The 17,799-nt window shown below is 41.0% G+C and overlaps 1 protein-coding gene across 1 annotated transcript in view; it reads left to right on the forward strand.

The window, feature by feature from the left end:
• Positions 1–7,894, forward strand: part of FLVCR1 (FLVCR choline and heme transporter 1) — a 70,557-nt gene extending 62,663 nt beyond the window's left edge. Inside the window, exon 10 of the mRNA XM_077485752.1 lies at positions 2,265–7,894. Coding sequence (XP_077341878.1) covers positions 2,265–2,324 — 60 coding nt within the window. The 3' untranslated portion in view covers positions 2,325–7,894. The remainder of the gene's footprint in view (positions 1–2,264) is intronic.
• The last annotated feature ends 9,905 nt before the right edge of the window (positions 7,895–17,799 follow it).

Consider the following 17,799-nt stretch of genomic DNA (forward strand, 5'->3'; position numbering starts at 1 on the left):
ATTCAGGTTTATTAAGTTACTTAGGTGAACAGTAATCCTTAAATCTGATTTGTTGCCTAAAGCTAGCCATAGGCGGATCGAAATTTGGCTGGTTCAGCAGGGATCAGCTTAAATTTCAGTCCATGTATGGCCACTCCCATTGGACAGAAGTTGAATGAAAAAGTTGGAAAACTTTTGACGATCAGTGACTGCATCCAGTCAGCTGCTGATCAGGGTATTCTGACAGTGGAGGAGTCCCACTAACCGAATACAATGTTCTTGCTTTTGTGGATGGAGGAACCCATTTGTCTGTCTTTTTTATTTATTTTTTTAATCAGCCCACTGGCTGATCAAAAACAGTCATTTGTGGACAGTTTGTTTTCTGTAATTTGCAGAACATCACCTTTTAGGATTAAAAGGCGTGGTTTAACCACTTGCCGTTCATATTATTGTAAAATGACGGCTGGACGGGCCATTCTTCGTTCTCGGTGGATGTCATATGATGTCCTCCCGGAACCCCCCCCCACGGACCTTGCTCTGGCACGGTCTGTCACTGTGACTAATCGCTGCAGACCACAATAACAATTCTTTTATAATGGATGGCCTCCTTTCGTGCCATTCATTGTGTACAATTGTGTTCCTAGTTGTGATTGGTCACAGTGATCACATGGTATAGACTGAGCCAAACGCAGCCCATCTGTACCCTTTTGATTAGCTGTGGCTAATGACAATAGTAAACAGTGAATTAATTAGTTTAATTCTGTAAAAATTGTTGCTTATATCAGTAAAATTCACTAGTATAATCCATCACAATGTGTGTAAAAGGGGGAAAAAAATCCTGATCACTTACTATGGTGTACGACTCTGGTCACAGTGTGTTAAAATAAAATTGTAAAAAAAAAGAAAAAATGTAATAAAATTTGAAGATTATTTTATTTATTTTTTTACATACTATCACCAGTCATTGTCCCTGCTCACCACCATACCGGTTATATGATGAATATTTACTGCACTGGTGACCGTATGGAAAAATAGAAAAAAAACTTTTTTTTTTTCTTTTTTTTTTTTATTAATTTTCCAAAAAATGTCAACCTTAAAAAACTTGCCATACCGCTTACTAAATACCTTGGACTGTCTACTTCCTTAAAAGGGTTAATTTGGGTGGTATTTGTAGGGTCTTGGTGTTTTCAGATTTCAAAAGATAACATAGGTCTTCAGTACTTCAAGATTAATCGATTTTCTGATGGATATATACAGGGCAGGACTCAGGGTGGTGGGGGCCCCTGGGCTTGAGTAATTTTCGGGCCCTACCTTCTATACATTATCGGATTTATCGGCGTATAACATGCAGCGGTGTATAACACGCACCCGAAGTTTAGGAGGGGATTTTAAGGAAAAAAATTACATTTAAATGCCCATCAATGCACCCTTATCAGTGTCCATCTGCAGCCTTGCCCGTCCATCTGCAGCCTTGTCCAGTGTCATTGCAGCCTTGTCATTTGTAGCCTTGTCATTGCAGTCTTGACATTTAAAAATGGCGTCGCCGAGATGCATCTTGGCAGCTCTCGGGTCCTGTCGCAGTCCCGAGCGGAGCAGAGAGTATCCGAGTGTACTCGGCTTGGCTCTCGTTTGCACCCAGTCCCTGTGTTATGTCCATCATTGGGCGTGACTGTGAACGGAGCTGAGCCGAGTACACTCGGCTATGTATCTCGGCGGGGCCCCCTATTTGGCGGGGCCCATGGGCTTGAGCCCAGTCAAGCCCAATGGTAAGTCCTGCCCTGGATATATATCTGCTAAGATAGATGGCTATAGATATATAGCTGATAGATATAGATCTATATCTATCTATATCATAGTTTGTGGACTCTATAACTTTCCTACAGACGAATATACACTGTATATTACTGGGTTATTTTCACCAAAGAAATGTAGCAGAATACATGTTGGCCTAAATTTATTTTAAAAAATATTATTTTTAAAATGTTATAACAGAAACGTGTTTGTTTTTTCAATTTTTTTTTTTTGCCATTTTTTGTTTGGCAAAAAAAAACAGTGCTGTTTTAAATACCACCAAAGGAAAGCTTGATTTGTGTGCAAAAGATACAAATTTCATATGGGTACAATATTGCATCGCCGCATAATTGTCATTCAAAGTGCAACAGCGCTGAAGGCTGAAAATTGGCCAGGGCAGGAAGGGGGTGAAATTGCCGGGTATTGAAATGGTTAATAGAATTACATGTTGTATACTCAGTTGAATGCTTTTTTTTTTTTTTTTCCCCCCTTAGGTCCCTGTGGACAGCCCCATAGAACCAGCCCCAAGTATACAGTCCTCTACACAGCTCTAGATATGGCTGGAAATGTTCCGCAAGGCTCTCGGTGGCACTGCAAAGAGAGTGACAGAGACATTGGAAGATATATTTTGTAACGGTTGAAAGCAGTTGTGTGTTCTCTGCTCATGAATGTAGCACTGGACTGAAAAGTCACTTCTACTGTCTTTTACTTGTTCATTACTGGAATTCATTTCACTTGGTGTAAAAGTGCAATCACGCCAGGATTACCTTAGGTGTTTTAAGGTATAAATGGTGTCAGCTATCATAATATGATTTTCCGAATCGTAGTTTACTGTTGGGACTTGCCTTGTCATTGACCTCATTTGTAAATGTTTCTTAAAACTTCAAGTGCATGTTATTATAATGTGGCGTTTACCCTTTCCACCAAAATGGGCATTTCCAATCCGGGGTCCTTTTTATAAGCAGTTTTGTATACGACTTGCATAGCTTGTACTTATAAGTTGCTCCTATAACTTCCCCGCAAAGTGAAGCTTTAGCTTTGCTAAATAAAGGTCGGTTCTATACGATTGCAAGGGGAGAGCGATCTGTTGTGGTTTTACGGCATTTTTTACAAATGAGGTCAATTTGGAATTTAAGCTATTTAAAGTGGAATTTTACCCATAACAACTCGATAAGAAATAATGTTCTTTAGCAAGGAACATGCATTCCACATTAATATTCATGTTACCAAATTATTGTGTGCTGTAAATTGCCTTCGGCATTGTTCTGGTTCTTCTTCCTGGAGGGTGCCATTTTGCTGAAGCCCAGAGCTCCTGAGCAGCAGTGGCTGTAGATTGGCCCCTACATTTTAACCACTTTAGACTTGGAAGGATTTACCCCCCCCCCCCCTTCCTAACCAGGGCACTTTTTTCGATACGGTGCGCTTTAACTGATGTTTGTGCGACGTTGTACCTAGACGTCCTTTTTTTTTTTTTTTTATTCTCCCCGCAAATAGAGCTTTCTTTAGGTGGTATTTGATCACCTCTGCGTTTTTTACATTTTTTGCGCTATAAAAAAAAATTAAAATTTTTAACAAAAAACAATTTTTTAAACTTTTTGCTATAATAAGTATCCCTCAACAATATATTAAAACACAATTTTTTTCCTCAGTTTAGGCCAATATGCATTTTTCTACATATTTTTGTTAAAAAAAAAATCATAATAAGCATATATTGATTGGTTTGCGGAAAATTTATAGCGTCTACAAAATAGGGGATAGTGTTATGGCATTTTTATTATTTATTTTTTTTTTTTATTAGTAATGGCGGCGATGTAAATTTTTTTTTTTTATCATGACTACGACATTATGGTGGACGCATTGGACACTATTTTGGGACCATTGTCATTTTTACAGCGATCAGTGCTATAAAAATGCATTGATTACTATGTAAATGGCACTGAAGGGGTTAACCACTGGGAGCAATGAAGGAGTTAAGTGTGTCCTAGGGAGTGATTCTAACTGTGGGGAGAAGGGCTTCAATACGCATGACAGCGGGAGCGGTGATCTCCCATGTCACAAGGCAGAATGGAGAAATGCCTTGTTTACAAAGGCATCTCTCCATTCTACGTCTTCGTGACCTGATTGCGGCAACCCGGTGGACATAGAGTCCACGGGACCCGTGGTCACGGAGAACGTGGCGCGCATGCCTGCAGCACCACTTCATAAAGGGGACGTACCTGTACGCCCTTTTGCGCACCAGTGCCATTCTGCCGATGTATATCATCATCATATATTAATGTTTTGCAAAGCTACATCTGCAAAAGGGAGCCAGCCTGAAGTGCTCTATCATTAATTTTCTGACTTAAAATTCCACTTTAAAGTCCTTTCATTGTAAATGGTGGGTTTGCTTCCCTGCTGTCCCCCATTGCTCCAACAAATAAGCTGTAAATAAAGATTCACAAGAAATGAGAACTGATAACCTCAGTCTTGGCTTCTGGAAGGTGCCGGTGCCATCACCCCTCCCTGCTTCCTCGTGGTCACTAACAATCCATTGAGAATGCTCTCCTGCATTGGGCTGAACAGCATTCAGTGGATTTTAGAGTGCCAGGAGGCAGCGGTATGTCCTGGGGACATAGTCTAAATATAGTAGAAAGCACCTGTAGTAATTCTCCGAGGTGGTGAGTGGTTGGTGTACTGGCTTGTAGTGTCCTCCTAGCACTCGGGCAAACCAGTAAAGTAAAGCCAGCAGCTGGATATTCCGTAATTAATACATTTATTAATCCAGGTGTGGTACAAAATAATACAGGGCATACGCGTTTCGGCATGTAGCAGTAATCATCGCCATAAAGTCCTCAGAAGAACAACATATTTGTATACAAACCCTGCCCCTACCAACACAGGCTGTGGTATTTGAATTGAATAGGGACATAGTCTGTACTTCCCAGAAGCTGGAACTGAGGTTGTTTTTTATTTTTTTTTTACTTTGTTTATAATTTTGTTTTTTTTGTTTGTTTTTTTTCGTGATAATTTTGTTTGTGGAGGGCTGGAAGCAAACCTTATACGTTGCATGAAAGGTCTGCTTTAAGATGAAGTAAGTCTAAAAATATGCATCTAGTTAAACATGAATGTTTTACATGCTCAATCTGTTGGGAGGTTTCCATAAAAACAGCCAATCAGATTCAAGTTATTTTTGCTATGCAGGTTTTGAAATGTAAAGAGCCACCTGATTGGCTACTATAGGAATATCCCCATATGTATATCATCTATGAAACTGTTCTGTCTCATTTGTAGTTGGCCTATGAGGTCACAGTTGGGGCACTTTTTAAAGTATATAATACCTGTTGGAAGGTTAACTGTATTTATTACTAGGTGGAATGAGGTTGAAACTGATGTATTTATGGATATGCTGACATTTTGTCTTCTGTTTCCACCAACTCCAAAGACGATTGGTTGCTCCACACCCCCAATTCCCGTTTTTATTGGAAGTATGACAATCATGGCTACAGTTACACCAAGCCATACTGGACTGCAGAAATAGCTGCAGTCAGAATAGGTGGATGTGTGCTCACTGTATCAGTATAGAGCCAAGTATTTTTATTGCCTACTGGTGAGACGCAGTTGTTGCACCACTAAGTAACAATTGCTTTTTTTTTAAATGAAACGATTTCCTGTGATGTGCACTTTGAATGTGGTGACAACGGCCATAGTGAGGCTCTGTTTTTATGAGCCTCACCATAGATGTTCACTGAGGACTGAGTTAAAGTGGTTCTAAACGCTGAAGTTTTTTTTTTTTTTTTTTTACCATCATGCATTCTATGCATGAAAGACCTCCAGTGTGCAGCTCCCCCCTCAGCACCCCCTAATACTTAACTGTTCCCAATCCAGCGATATCCACGAGAGCAGAAGCTCTCCCGGGTCTCTCCCTCATTGGCTGAGACACAGCAGCAAAGACATTGGCTCCTGCTGCTGTCATTTACAGCCAGTGAGGTTGGGATGGGGCCGAGCTGTGCTCTGTGTGTCTCATTGACACACAGAAGTGGCTTGGGAGCAAGCATGCAAGAGTGCCCCCAGAGAAAGCAGCTTGCTGTGGGGGCACTATGCATGGGGGAGAGGTGGGCAGGAGCGCCAGCGGAGGACCTGAGAAGAGTAGGATTGGAGCTACTCTGTGCAGACCCATTGCAGAGAGCAGATTAGTATAGCAAGCTTGTTCTATAACAAAATATGAATAAATGATTTGCCTTTTTACAAATGTTTTAACCCTATCCCTCCAGCTCCTGATAGTTCTTTAGGGGGTTCTTAAGCTGGAGGCATTTCCTGGGCTTCCCGATCATGTGTTTACTTTGATTAGCTGTCACAGTGATCACATGATCGGGAGCCCATCTTACTGACTCCCAACTGGACACAGAGACCAGGAGCTGTAATAAAGCCCACCGCTGGCTGACAGCCACAAGTTAAAGAACTTTTTTTTGTTCACTGAATCCGATTCGTAGATTTTTCTCTGTATATGTTTAGTTGTTTTTCCTAATTGTTGCATAGGAGACACCATTGTGAAAAGTACAATTATCTGCATCCAGTGAATGCAGAAGGTTTTTGGCAGCTTCTAATGTTTGTATGTATTTGTAGGTCAAAGGGATTTGTAAAGGTTTCTGTTTTTTTTTTTTTTTTTTTTTTTCTTCCAAAGGGTTAGAATATTCAACCACAGCTACAGAAACATTTAAATTTTTTTAAATGGTTTTAAGGAATTTTTTATTTATTTTTCTAGGTAGTGTGATTTACTTTTATAACTAAGACCCAAGAAAGCAAGTCTTTATTTAAAAGGTAACGCCAACCAAAAGGGATATAGTTGTTCTGCATGGCTGCTGGTAACTCAAATCCAATGCTGGCTTTTTAGAGCCGACATATGCTTACCAAAATTGGCAGTACTTCCCGAATGCTTGTACCCCTTACAAAGCCAAGTGATGTGGTCACCCTCCCTCACTGAATCCTCAAAAATGCAGTTTTTTTTTAAAACTGCGTGGCGTCGAGCTTCAAAAAAGTGACACATCTTCATACGGCAGCTTTGTGTGGAGGCTGGGACAAACTACTACTTAAAAAGGAGCTACACACCCTGCAAGCATGGAAAGCGGGACTAGCGGTGGAAAAATATAAAACAAATGAAATTTCCCCAAATACTCTGATTTGGTTGAACCCCAACATGCCTCACCTTTACAAAATGTTGGACCCGTACGCATGGACCAAATAGGATCTAAAACTCATATCACCGATAGTATGGCAAAATGCCTTAGTCCCCCTATTGCAACTCTCCTGTACTAATAATATACCAAACTACTATCAATTCCGCTATTTACGATTGTCCCATGCCTTTGCTGCTCAATTCCCACAGTCCTCCTGCATGGTGGTCCAGTCAGGGTTGGAGAGATCACTCAGATCCAGATGTGCTGAGAAGCCTACCTCGCACCTTTATGAGCACCTGGTATTTGTGTCTCTGCCGCCTATGGAGAAGCTTTGGTCTCGTTGGTGATGGGACATCCCTACACTGGACAACGATGATTGGGACGATGTCTGGGATTTCCCTTTTTTTTTAGCTCCTTGGTTTCATTACGAGACAGGCTTGTGCAGTTTAAAATAGTGCATAGCGCATATTACACACCACATAGACTCCATAAGATGAAGCCCGAGCATTCCTCAGAATGCTGGAGGTGCAACACCTCGCCGGGTGTCTTTTCACACATCTTTTGGCACTGCCCAAAGATTCAGCAATATTGAACGGAGGTGCTAGATTTGATTAATCTGGTCGCCTCTGTCACATTGCTGATGACTATGGAGGTATGTCTCTTGGGTCTGGTAAAAACCATAATACTGACTGTTATGCAAAAAGGATATTGATTGGGTTGCTACTCTTCTATGCCCAGAAAAACATTGCTATGCAATGGAAAAAATCCTTTGCACCGCCTCAATGGAAACATTTAGTTAAAGCGGTTCTTCACCCTAAAGGGGAAGTTCCGCTAGTATTATACCTCCCCCCCTCCGGTGCCACAATCGGCACCTTTCGGGGGGGAGGGGGGTGCAGTTACCTGGATAATCCAGGTATCTGCACCCACTTCCGGCCAGACCGCCGCATGGCTCCGCCCCCCGCATGGCTCCGCCCCCCCCCCCCCCCCCCCGTTGTGTTCTGGGAAATACACAGTTCCCAGAGACACAGCGGGGGACCATAAGAGAAGCGCAGCGCAACTCGCGCATGCGCAGTAGGGAACCGGGCAGTGAAGCCCTCATGCTTCACTTCCCGATTCCCTGACAGAGGATGGCGGCGGTGGCTGCAGCGAGACGAGCGATCGCTCGTTATCTGCCGCCGACATCGCTGGAACCTGGGACAGGTAAGTGTGATATTATTAAAAGTCAGCAGCTGCAATATTAGTAGCTGCTGGCTTTTAATATTTTTTTTTATTAGGTGCAGCTCCTCTTTAATGACAGTCTCCTGTTATATAAAGATACATACATGAACAGAGGATGCCCCCTGAAATATAAGATATGGCGTACATGGTTGGCTGAACCAACAGCGGCCTAAGTGTATGGTCTGGCGGGCAATGTGCCCGTTTGTGAGCCGACACTTCTGGTGATTGAGAGGCAAACCCAGTAACTCTTGTTTTCTTTCATTCTCACACCTAGAAAAATGTAATGTCATATCACATAGTGGTATCACGGATGCACTGTTAAGCACTTGTTTTGTGTATGTGTTTGTGTCTAAAAAAAGAAAAAAAAAGCTACACATCTGAACACCACAAACCAAAAGCACAATTTAATTCATTTTTAATATTCAAAGCAAACTTGCCCATATATCCATGTCTCCATGTTTTGTTTTACTGAGAAATCATCCCCTTAGCATTTCTGGTTGTGGCCATCTTGAGTAAGGGCAGATGATTCATGTAGCGTTTACTTCCTGGAATCCATCTGCTTTTCGCTCAGGCATGTAGGCTGGAGGGTGTGCTTAGCTGAGAAACCCCTCCTCCTCTCCTGAAGACTCCTGGGATGTATGACATCATTTGCCTAGGCCTGGAAACCAGGAAGTCATTGAAGAAATGTAATAAAGTTTTTAAATCAAGTAAATATGATATTCTTCTCTACCTATTTCCTAAAGCTAGCAGCATATGGACTAAATAGCCAATGTCGATCAAGAGAGTGAAGTTCCACTTTAAGGACCTTGGCAATTGATTGTTTATTAAAAAAAAGTGTTATATATATATATATATATATATATATATATATATATATATATATATATATATATATATATATATATATATATATATAGCTATGGTTAACCAAATTGATAATTTTGGTTGGTGGTTCAGATGGCCTTGCTTTCAAAAAATTAATTAATTTTATGTCACCCTGTCAACATTTCATGATTTTTTAACAAATATTTATTGACGCTCTAACCTGCTTCTGCCCTCTATATTTTGAGGCTTGCTCAAGTGAATATTAGAGCTGCACGATTAATCGTTAAAAAACCGCGATCTCGATTCACCCCCTCTGACGATCTCTCCCGCTGAGAGTAGGCGATTCTTTCATATAAACAAGTGGAGAGATTATCTGCTCACTCAGCTGTCAAAAAAAAGCATCCTGGGCAATCTGCCAAGTGTAGAACTTGAAACATTGTAACTAACTTACTTCTTAGATCAAAGGAAGTGTAAATGCAGAAAGTTTAACCATTTAAAGTCTAAATCTTTTTCTGACACTTCTTTCTTAAGTCAAAATCAATATTTTTTGCTAGAAAATTACTTGGAACCCCCAAACATTATATATATATATATATATATATTTTAGCAGAGACCCTAGGGAATAAAATGGCAATGGCTGAAATATTTTATGTCACACTGTGTTTGCCCAGCAGTCTTTCAAATGCAATTGTTTGGGGGAAAAAATGCACTTCAATAAATAAAAAAAAAAACGAAACGGTAAAGTTAGCACAATTTTTTTTTTTTCGTTTGTTTTAATGTGAAAGATGATGTTGCACCACGAGAATCGTGATCTATCTTCTAAGAAAAAAAATAGCGATTCTCATTTTAGCCATGTTATGATCACATGATCAGTCTCATTGATGTACTGAGAAACATTTCATTCCCTTATCTTCCATTGAGAAGTAAATCTATATTTATGTACATTTTTATTTTTCCACAACTGGAGTTTTTCTTTCACATAGTGTTGTAAGACCTTCATTGTCAATTGGCGTACAATAGTTTTGGCGCTATGTACAAGGTTTTGTATGCTTTTTTGGCATTATAATATAATATATTGGTTAGGTTTGTTTTTTGTTTTTTTTTTATATTTAAACATTTCTGATGCTGCTTTGGGTAGTAGATTAAGGCTCCTTTCACACTTGTGCGACTTGAGTCATGCGATTTTTGACTCGACTTGAAGCAATGCCATCCAGAGGTTTTGATCTGTGCTAAAACGCAGATAAACGCACTGGTGTAACTTGGCCCTAAAGGTTACCAGAAGACGCACCGCATGTTAGCAGATTGATGGACCAAAATTGCACAAAACTACATTCCTGGAACGCTAATTTGCGGACCGGCGCTGACTTGCAGTGTGCACTGGTAACCTCCAATTCTTCATAGTGATGGATGGAGAACCGCAGCCAGTTGGAGCCAGAGAAGGTGAATGATGACCCCGGTATTTGTTATGGGCTGATCTTGATGCCTTTTGTAAGGGCACTCTAAGCCCTTGTACACACAGTAGGACATTCCGACAACAAAATCTGTCGGATTTTGTCCGAAACTGGTGTTGTATACACACGGTCGGACAAAGTTGTTGGAAAATCCAATCGTTTGGAACGTGATGACGTTTGGTCGTTACGACAGGACTATGTTCATGCTAGTAGCCAATAGCTTTGTTCTAGGAATTTGATCTGAGCATGCGTGGCACTTTGTCCAATTGGAATTCTCTAAAACGATCGGACAAAGTCCGATCGGATCATGTTGTCGGAAAATTTTATAGCCCAGCTCTAAAACTTTGTCGGTCGGATATTCCGACAGAAACAGTCCGATGGCGCCCACACACGGTCGGATTATCCGACAACACGGTCAGATCGGACATTTTTTCAGACGGAATGTCTGACCGTGTGTACAAGGGCTTAGAGGTATGTTTATAAAGCAATGAATGGATCATTCACCCAACATTCCACTGAATCACTGTCATTTAAAATACATAGTAGGTGAGGTTGAAAAAAGACACAAGTCCATCGAGTCCACCCTATTTCCACCCTATGTGTAGATACACCTACAGTGAATGTCCCTTTCACTACTTTCTAAATATACCTCTTAGTGATGGCAGAGTTTAGCTAGTTAGATTTTTTTTTTTTTTTTTTACTTCAGTGGGCAAGAAACAATAAATTTTTCACAACTGCTGTATACTCCTTCTTTTTTTTTTTTTTTTTTTTTTTTTTGGCAGTCTTCTGTTGAATGTATTTATTTAAGTCTTATGCAATTCATTATTTCTGTACCTGAAAGGTAAAGCTCTTCTGTTTTTTAGTGTTGTTTGTAATGTTTTTTTGTACAAAATAGAAACCAGAGCCAAACAATTCATATTTTTTTTTGTTTCAATTGTGCAGCCAGAACTGGCATACAATCACCGTGTTTCTCCTGCAGTGTTGCTATTTTGTAAATGTACACAATGGTAAAATAAAAATGCTTTTTTGTAAAGAAACTGTGCGGTTTCCATTATTAGGATCTGAAATTAACAATAGTGTTAGATATGTCAATCCTCAGCTGGTTTTCTGTGCGCCTTGGAAGCTTTTGAATCCTAGGCCCAGGCTAAACTATTATGCCAAAAGTATTGGGACACCTGCCTTTACATGCATATGAACCTTAATGGCATCTTAGTCCATAGGGTTCAGTATTGAGTTGGCCCAACCTTTGCAGCTATACCTTAGGTGGGAAGGCTGTCCACAAGGTTTAGGAGTGTGTTTATGTGAATGTTTGACCATTCTTCCAGAAACAATTTTTTAAATCAATGTCAACCATATAATGCACAACATTCCACATGAAATCAAAATTGAAGAATCCACATAGTGTAAAATGAACTAAAAACTTTATTGCATTTCAAGGTATGCATACTACTCACGCGGATAAAACAAATATTTGCTTTGTATATATAACATTTGCAAATGCTTCACATGGTTACCAGTCCAGATAGGCGTGGGGATGTCACGTACATTAGCTCCGCCCAATGCGTTTAGTCATATGTGACATCATCGGAGGCATAGATGATTAGTTGGACTTTCTTATGATTTTTCTTTTCTCATATGCACGTGTGTATTTTAGATTTCACTTTATTTGAGTCACATTTACAGTGCCTTGCGAAAGTATTCGGCCCCCTTGAACTTTTCAACCTTTTGCCACATTTCTGGCTTCAAACATAAAGATATAACATTTTTATTTTTTGTGAAGAATCGCCAACAAGTGGGACACAATTGTGAAGTGGAACGAAATCTATTGGATTTTTGAAACTTTTTTAACTAATAAAAAAATGAAAAGTGGGGCGTGCAAAATTATTCGGCCCCCTTGCGTTAATACTTTGTAGAGCCACCTTTTGCTGCGATTACAGCTGTAAGTCGCTTGGGGTATGTCTCTATCAGTTTTGCACATCGAGAGACTGAAATTCTTGCCCATTCTTCCTTGCAAAACAGCTCGAGCTCAGTGAGGTTGGATGGAGAGCGTTTGTGAACAGCAGTTTTCAGCTCTTTCCACAGATTCTCGATTGGATTCAGGTCTGGACTTTGACTTGGCCATTCTAACACCTGGATACGTTTATTTGTGAACCATTCCTTTGTAGATTTTGCTGTATGTTTGGGATCATTGTCTTGTTGGAAGATAAATCTCCATCCCAGTTTCAGGTCTTTTGCAGACTCCAACAGGTTTTCATCCAGAATGGTCCTGTATTTGGCTGCATCCATCTTCCCCTCAATTTTAACCATCTTCCCTGTCCCTGCTGAAGAAAAGCAGGCCCAAACCATGATGCTGCCACCACCATGTTTGACAGTGGGGATGGTGTGTTGAGGGTGATGAGCTGTGTTGCTTTTACGCCAAACATCTGACCAGAGCACCTTCTTCCACATGTTTGTGTCTCCCAGGTGGCTTGTGGCAAACTTTAGACGAGACTTTTTATGGATATCTTTGAGAAATGGCTTTCTTCTTGCCACTCTTCCATAAAGGCCAGATTTGTGCAGTGTACGACTGATTGTTGTCCTATGGACAGACTCTCCCACCTCAGCTGTAGTTCTCTGCAGTTCATCCAGAGTGATCATGGGCCTCTTGGCTGCATCTCTGATCAGTCTTCTCCTTGTCTGAGCTGAAAGTTTAGAGGGACGGCCAGGTCTTGGTAGATTTGCAGTGGTCTGATACTCCTTCCATTTCAAAATGATCGCTTGCACAGTGCTCCTTGGGATGTTTAAAGCTTGGGAAATCTTTTTGTATCCAAATCCAGCTTTAAACTTCTCCACAACAGTATTACGGACCTGCCTGGTGTGTTCCTTGGTCTTCATGATGCTCTCTGTGCTTTCAACAGAACCCTGAGACTATCACAGAGCAGGTGCATTTATACAGAGACTTGATTACACACAGGTGGATTCTATTTATCACCATCAGTCATTTTAGGACAACATTGGATCATTCAGAGATCCTCGCTGAACTTCTGGAGTGAGTTTGCTGCACTGAAAGTAAAGGGGCCGAATAATTTTGCACGCACCACTTTTCAGTTTTTATTTGCTAAAAAAGTTTCAATTATCCAATAGATTTCGTTCCACTTCATAATTGTGTCCCACTTGTTGGTGATTCTTCACAAAAAAAAATTAATTTTATATCTTTATGTTTGAAGCCTGAAATGTGGCAAAAGGTTGAAAAGTTCAAGGAGGCCGAATACTTTCGCAAGGCACTGTGTTTGTGTGTTTATTATTACATTATAGCGTGGCAATTTACATACTATAAATGGGGCATTTACTTCTACTCTCTGCTGGTGTGTTCATCTGTATTGGAAGGTCCAGTGGTCAGTAGAGATGGCTACATATATTGCAGAGTAGAAGGGGTCAGGATTAGTGCTGACTTTGCCCAGATGACAAATCCTTGTGAATAGCTTGGCACCTTCATTTTGACACCATTGTTACTTTTTGTCATCTTGACATCTCAATTTTTGCCTTGACTGAATGTGATTTAAAGTGGTTATAAAGCCTTACATATACCCAGTGAAGTGACTGTCCTCAGGTGATACATGGAGATGAAACAAATCCTCCTACATACGTTGTACCTGTTTATCTGCAGCCATCTTTCCCCTACATTCATTTTAAAGTTCAGAATTTACACAGGATCTCTAAACTTTGAAAAGCAGGGGGCGGAGAGCTGAAGTTTCATCAGTGAGGAGAGCTCGGTGAGCTGATTGGAGGGAAGGGACACCCCCCCCCCCCCTTCACACAACACAGGAACAGAGGTGAGGCTGCTAATCACAAGCTGTGCCCTCCCCATCACCATTTTTCTCTTGGAGTCAGAAAAACCTGTCAGAAGTGATTCATGCTAATAGCAGAGGAAAGAAGCAGCAGACAGAAATGACAGTTAGTGCTCTTAATTGAGGGGAGTACACACTGTAGAGGGATAAACTTTGTTCATATTTAATGTCTGAGGTTTACAACCACTTAAACATGTATGTATAGCCAAAAAAATTTTTTTTGTTTTGGATAGTGCGTGGAATGGTTAGGTCAAAGTTGAGAGACCTTCCTCCACTTCCTGTTCCTGGGTATCTGTGGGGTCAGACAGGGTGTCACGTCACATTCCGCTACCCATCACATTTTGCTATCCGCTGAAGTGTGCATGCACGACACCGCTATATGCGTTCCAACACTGTCGTAAGACCACTTTGCCACAGGGCCCCTTGCGGGCTCACTTCGCTCGCCACGCTTCGGGTAAGGCCTCGCTTTGCTCTGCATAATGATAATCTAAATGTCCACTCGGATGGTGGGACTTGAACCTGGACTCAGGGATGTGGCCACGAAATTCTGCACAAGCGCAGATCACCACAGTGTTGGAACGCATATGGCGGCGTTGCAGCGTTGCAGCGTGTGCAGTCCAGCAGGTAGCCAAATGTGATGGGTTGCCATATGTGACGAAACAAGGGCACTTATCCTCCCTTCCTGAAAATGCACATAGCAAGGAGACTGCACTTTTCTCTGTCTCCAAGCACTTGCCTGAGACAAACACCCCATAAGGATTGCAGGGGGAGAGGGAGGGGCTTGTCAGTTAAAACATTCCAGGCAAATGGGCAAGAGCTTGTAAATGCAGAAAAGTGCCGAATGGCAAAGCAGCCATGTCCGTCCTAGCTGCATTGTTGGACAGCCATAGCGCTAGTAAGGGGTGCCCTGTCCACCCTCACAGCTAGTCTTAGGGAGCACATTAGAAGATTGGACAAAGTACTACATGTAATATTTCTCAGAGGGAACAGAACACAATAGAAAACATGGAAGTGAGACCACTTCTTTATTGGCAAATCTCTTCAACATGAGCACAATTTTCCTCCTAGACAGTTGTCACTGGAGCAGGCATTTCCATTGGACAAGGTTTTGACTTTACACGCACTTTGAGCAGTAGTTAAAGGGTAACTCCACTTTTGTGAGGAAAAAATAACAAATAAAAAAATAATATAGCATATACAAATTCAACTCAAGTTGTATTGTAATTGAATGTTATGAAAAATGACCTTTCCTTTTCAACCTGCAACTTTGTAATTTCCGGTAAGATGCAATTTGGCTACCTGGAGGGGTTCTGTGCACAGAATGCCCCCCAGAAACATAATTTCCTGCTTGTGTGATTGGTTCACTGATTTTCCCAGAAGTCTGCCTAAGATGCCAGTCAGATTTCATGCATTCCCTGCAACAAAACAGTCATTTTTGGTGAGATGCTGTCAATGGGAATTTATGTTTAAAGGAATGTGGACCCTGCAATTTTCTCCAGTAGAGCTCTGCAGGTGCAGCAGCTGGTTGAAAATTATGAAACCACTCTCATACAGGTTCACTTACCATGTGTACACAATCACACAGGGATTTCTTCAGAATAACAGAAGTTTGTTAAAATCCTTGTAATGTACATAGATCACCCAGAGGGGAATGTTTTTTTTTTTTTTTTTTTTTTTTCTTCTCAACAGAAGTAGAGTTGCTCTTCAAACCATTTGCCGACTGCAATACATTTATATAGTGGGGAAAATAATTATTTGATCCCCTGCAGATTTTGTAGGTTTGCCCACCTGCCTTCTGTGATCTGTTCTCCACCCAGACAGCGCGGCTGCACACTGTCCTCTCCTTTCCAGCTGGCGCGGGTGTTTTTATGTACCCTAATGGGGGGGGGGGTCTATACTAATTGAGGGGGGTCTGTACTTATGGGAGGGGGGTGGTTTGTCTTGGGGGGGGGGGGGGCTCTGAGCTGGCCCCGATCAGAGGAACCATTGCTGTATCGCTGGGTCAGGTGAGAGGGCCGACCAGCCATTATCTACTAACGTCCATAGGAACTGCAGTCTCTGACCATCTCCTGTATTATTTCTGCATTCTCTGACCATCTCCTGTATTATTTCTGCAGTCTCTGACCATCTCCTGTATTATTTCTGCAGTCTCTGACCATCTCCTGTATTATTTCTGCATTCTCTGACCATCTCCTGTACTACAATTGCAGTCTCTGACCATCTCTTGAATCATGTCTGCAGTCTCTGACCATCTCCTGTACTATGTCTGGGGGCTCTTTCTAACAGAAGCCCTCTTTGTGCATCAGAGAGACTTCCCTCCAGGTCTCATTAGTGTACGCTCTTCCTGTATTTTCTTGTTAAAAGATCATGGGAGGATCGTAGGGTAACAAAGACTTCTTAGGGGAGCATCTCTGTGTTTGAGTCATTGCCATATAAACATTTGTAAAGGGGAGGAGTTGAAAAGATGAGCACACCCATGTGGGGGTGCCAGAAATATTTTTGCACCCAGGGGTCTGTGACCCTAGGATCGGCCCTGATCAAATACCACAAAAAGAAAGCTCTATTTGTGGGGAAAAAAGGACGTCAATTTTGTTAAAGTGACACAGTGCCAAATCATAAAAAGTGCTCTGGTCAGGAGGGGGGTAAAATCTTCCCGGGGCTGAAGCGGTTAAATATAATGCACAATACTGGTAAAAGTTTATTTTAAATGTAATTGCAATGCCTTTTTTTTTTTACCTCCAGTCTATCAGCCTCCACCTTCTCTGGGTTTAGATGCTGATCTTCCCTGCACACAGTCTTTAACCACTTGACCACTGGGCACTTAAACACCCTTAATAACCAGACCAATTTTCAGCTTTCGGTGCTCTCACATTTTGAATGACAATTACTCAGTCATGCAACACTGGACCCATATGACATTTCTGTCCTTTTTTTCACACAAATCTAGCTTTCTTTTGGTGGTATTTAATCACCACTGGCTTTTTTTTGTGCTATAAAAGAAAAGACCAAAAATTCTGTAAAAAAAATGAATTTTTCTTTATTTCTGTTATAATATTTAGCAGATTAGTAATTTTTCTTCATAAATTTTGGCCAAAATTTATACTACTACATATCTTTGGTAAAAATAAGTACAAATTGGTGGATATTATTTGTTTTTTGTGAAAGTTATAGAGTCCACAAGCTATGGTGCCAATATCTGAAAATTTATCACACCCATTTCTTGAGACCCTAACATGCCAGAAAAGTATAAATACCCCCCAAATGACCCCTTTTGGAAAGAAGACATTCCAAGGTATTTGGTAAGAGGCATGGTGAGGTTTTTGAATTTGTCATTTTTTCCTACAATTCTTTGCAAAATCAAGATTTTTTTTTCCTTTTTTTTCACAAAATTGTCATATTATCAGTTTATTTCTCACACACAGCATATGCATACCACAAATTACACCCCAAAACACATTCTGCTATTACTCCCGAGTACGGCGATACCACATGTGTGAGACTTTTACACAGCGTGGCCACATACAGAGGCCTAACATGCAGGGAGTGCCATCAGGC

This window comes from Lithobates pipiens, unplaced genomic scaffold, assembly GCF_037356315.1.
Source record: "Lithobates pipiens isolate NorthernLeopardFrog02 unplaced genomic scaffold, aLitPip1_a1.2 Scaffold_18, whole genome shotgun sequence".
Lineage (NCBI taxonomy): Eukaryota > Metazoa > Chordata > Amphibia > Anura > Ranidae > Lithobates > Lithobates pipiens.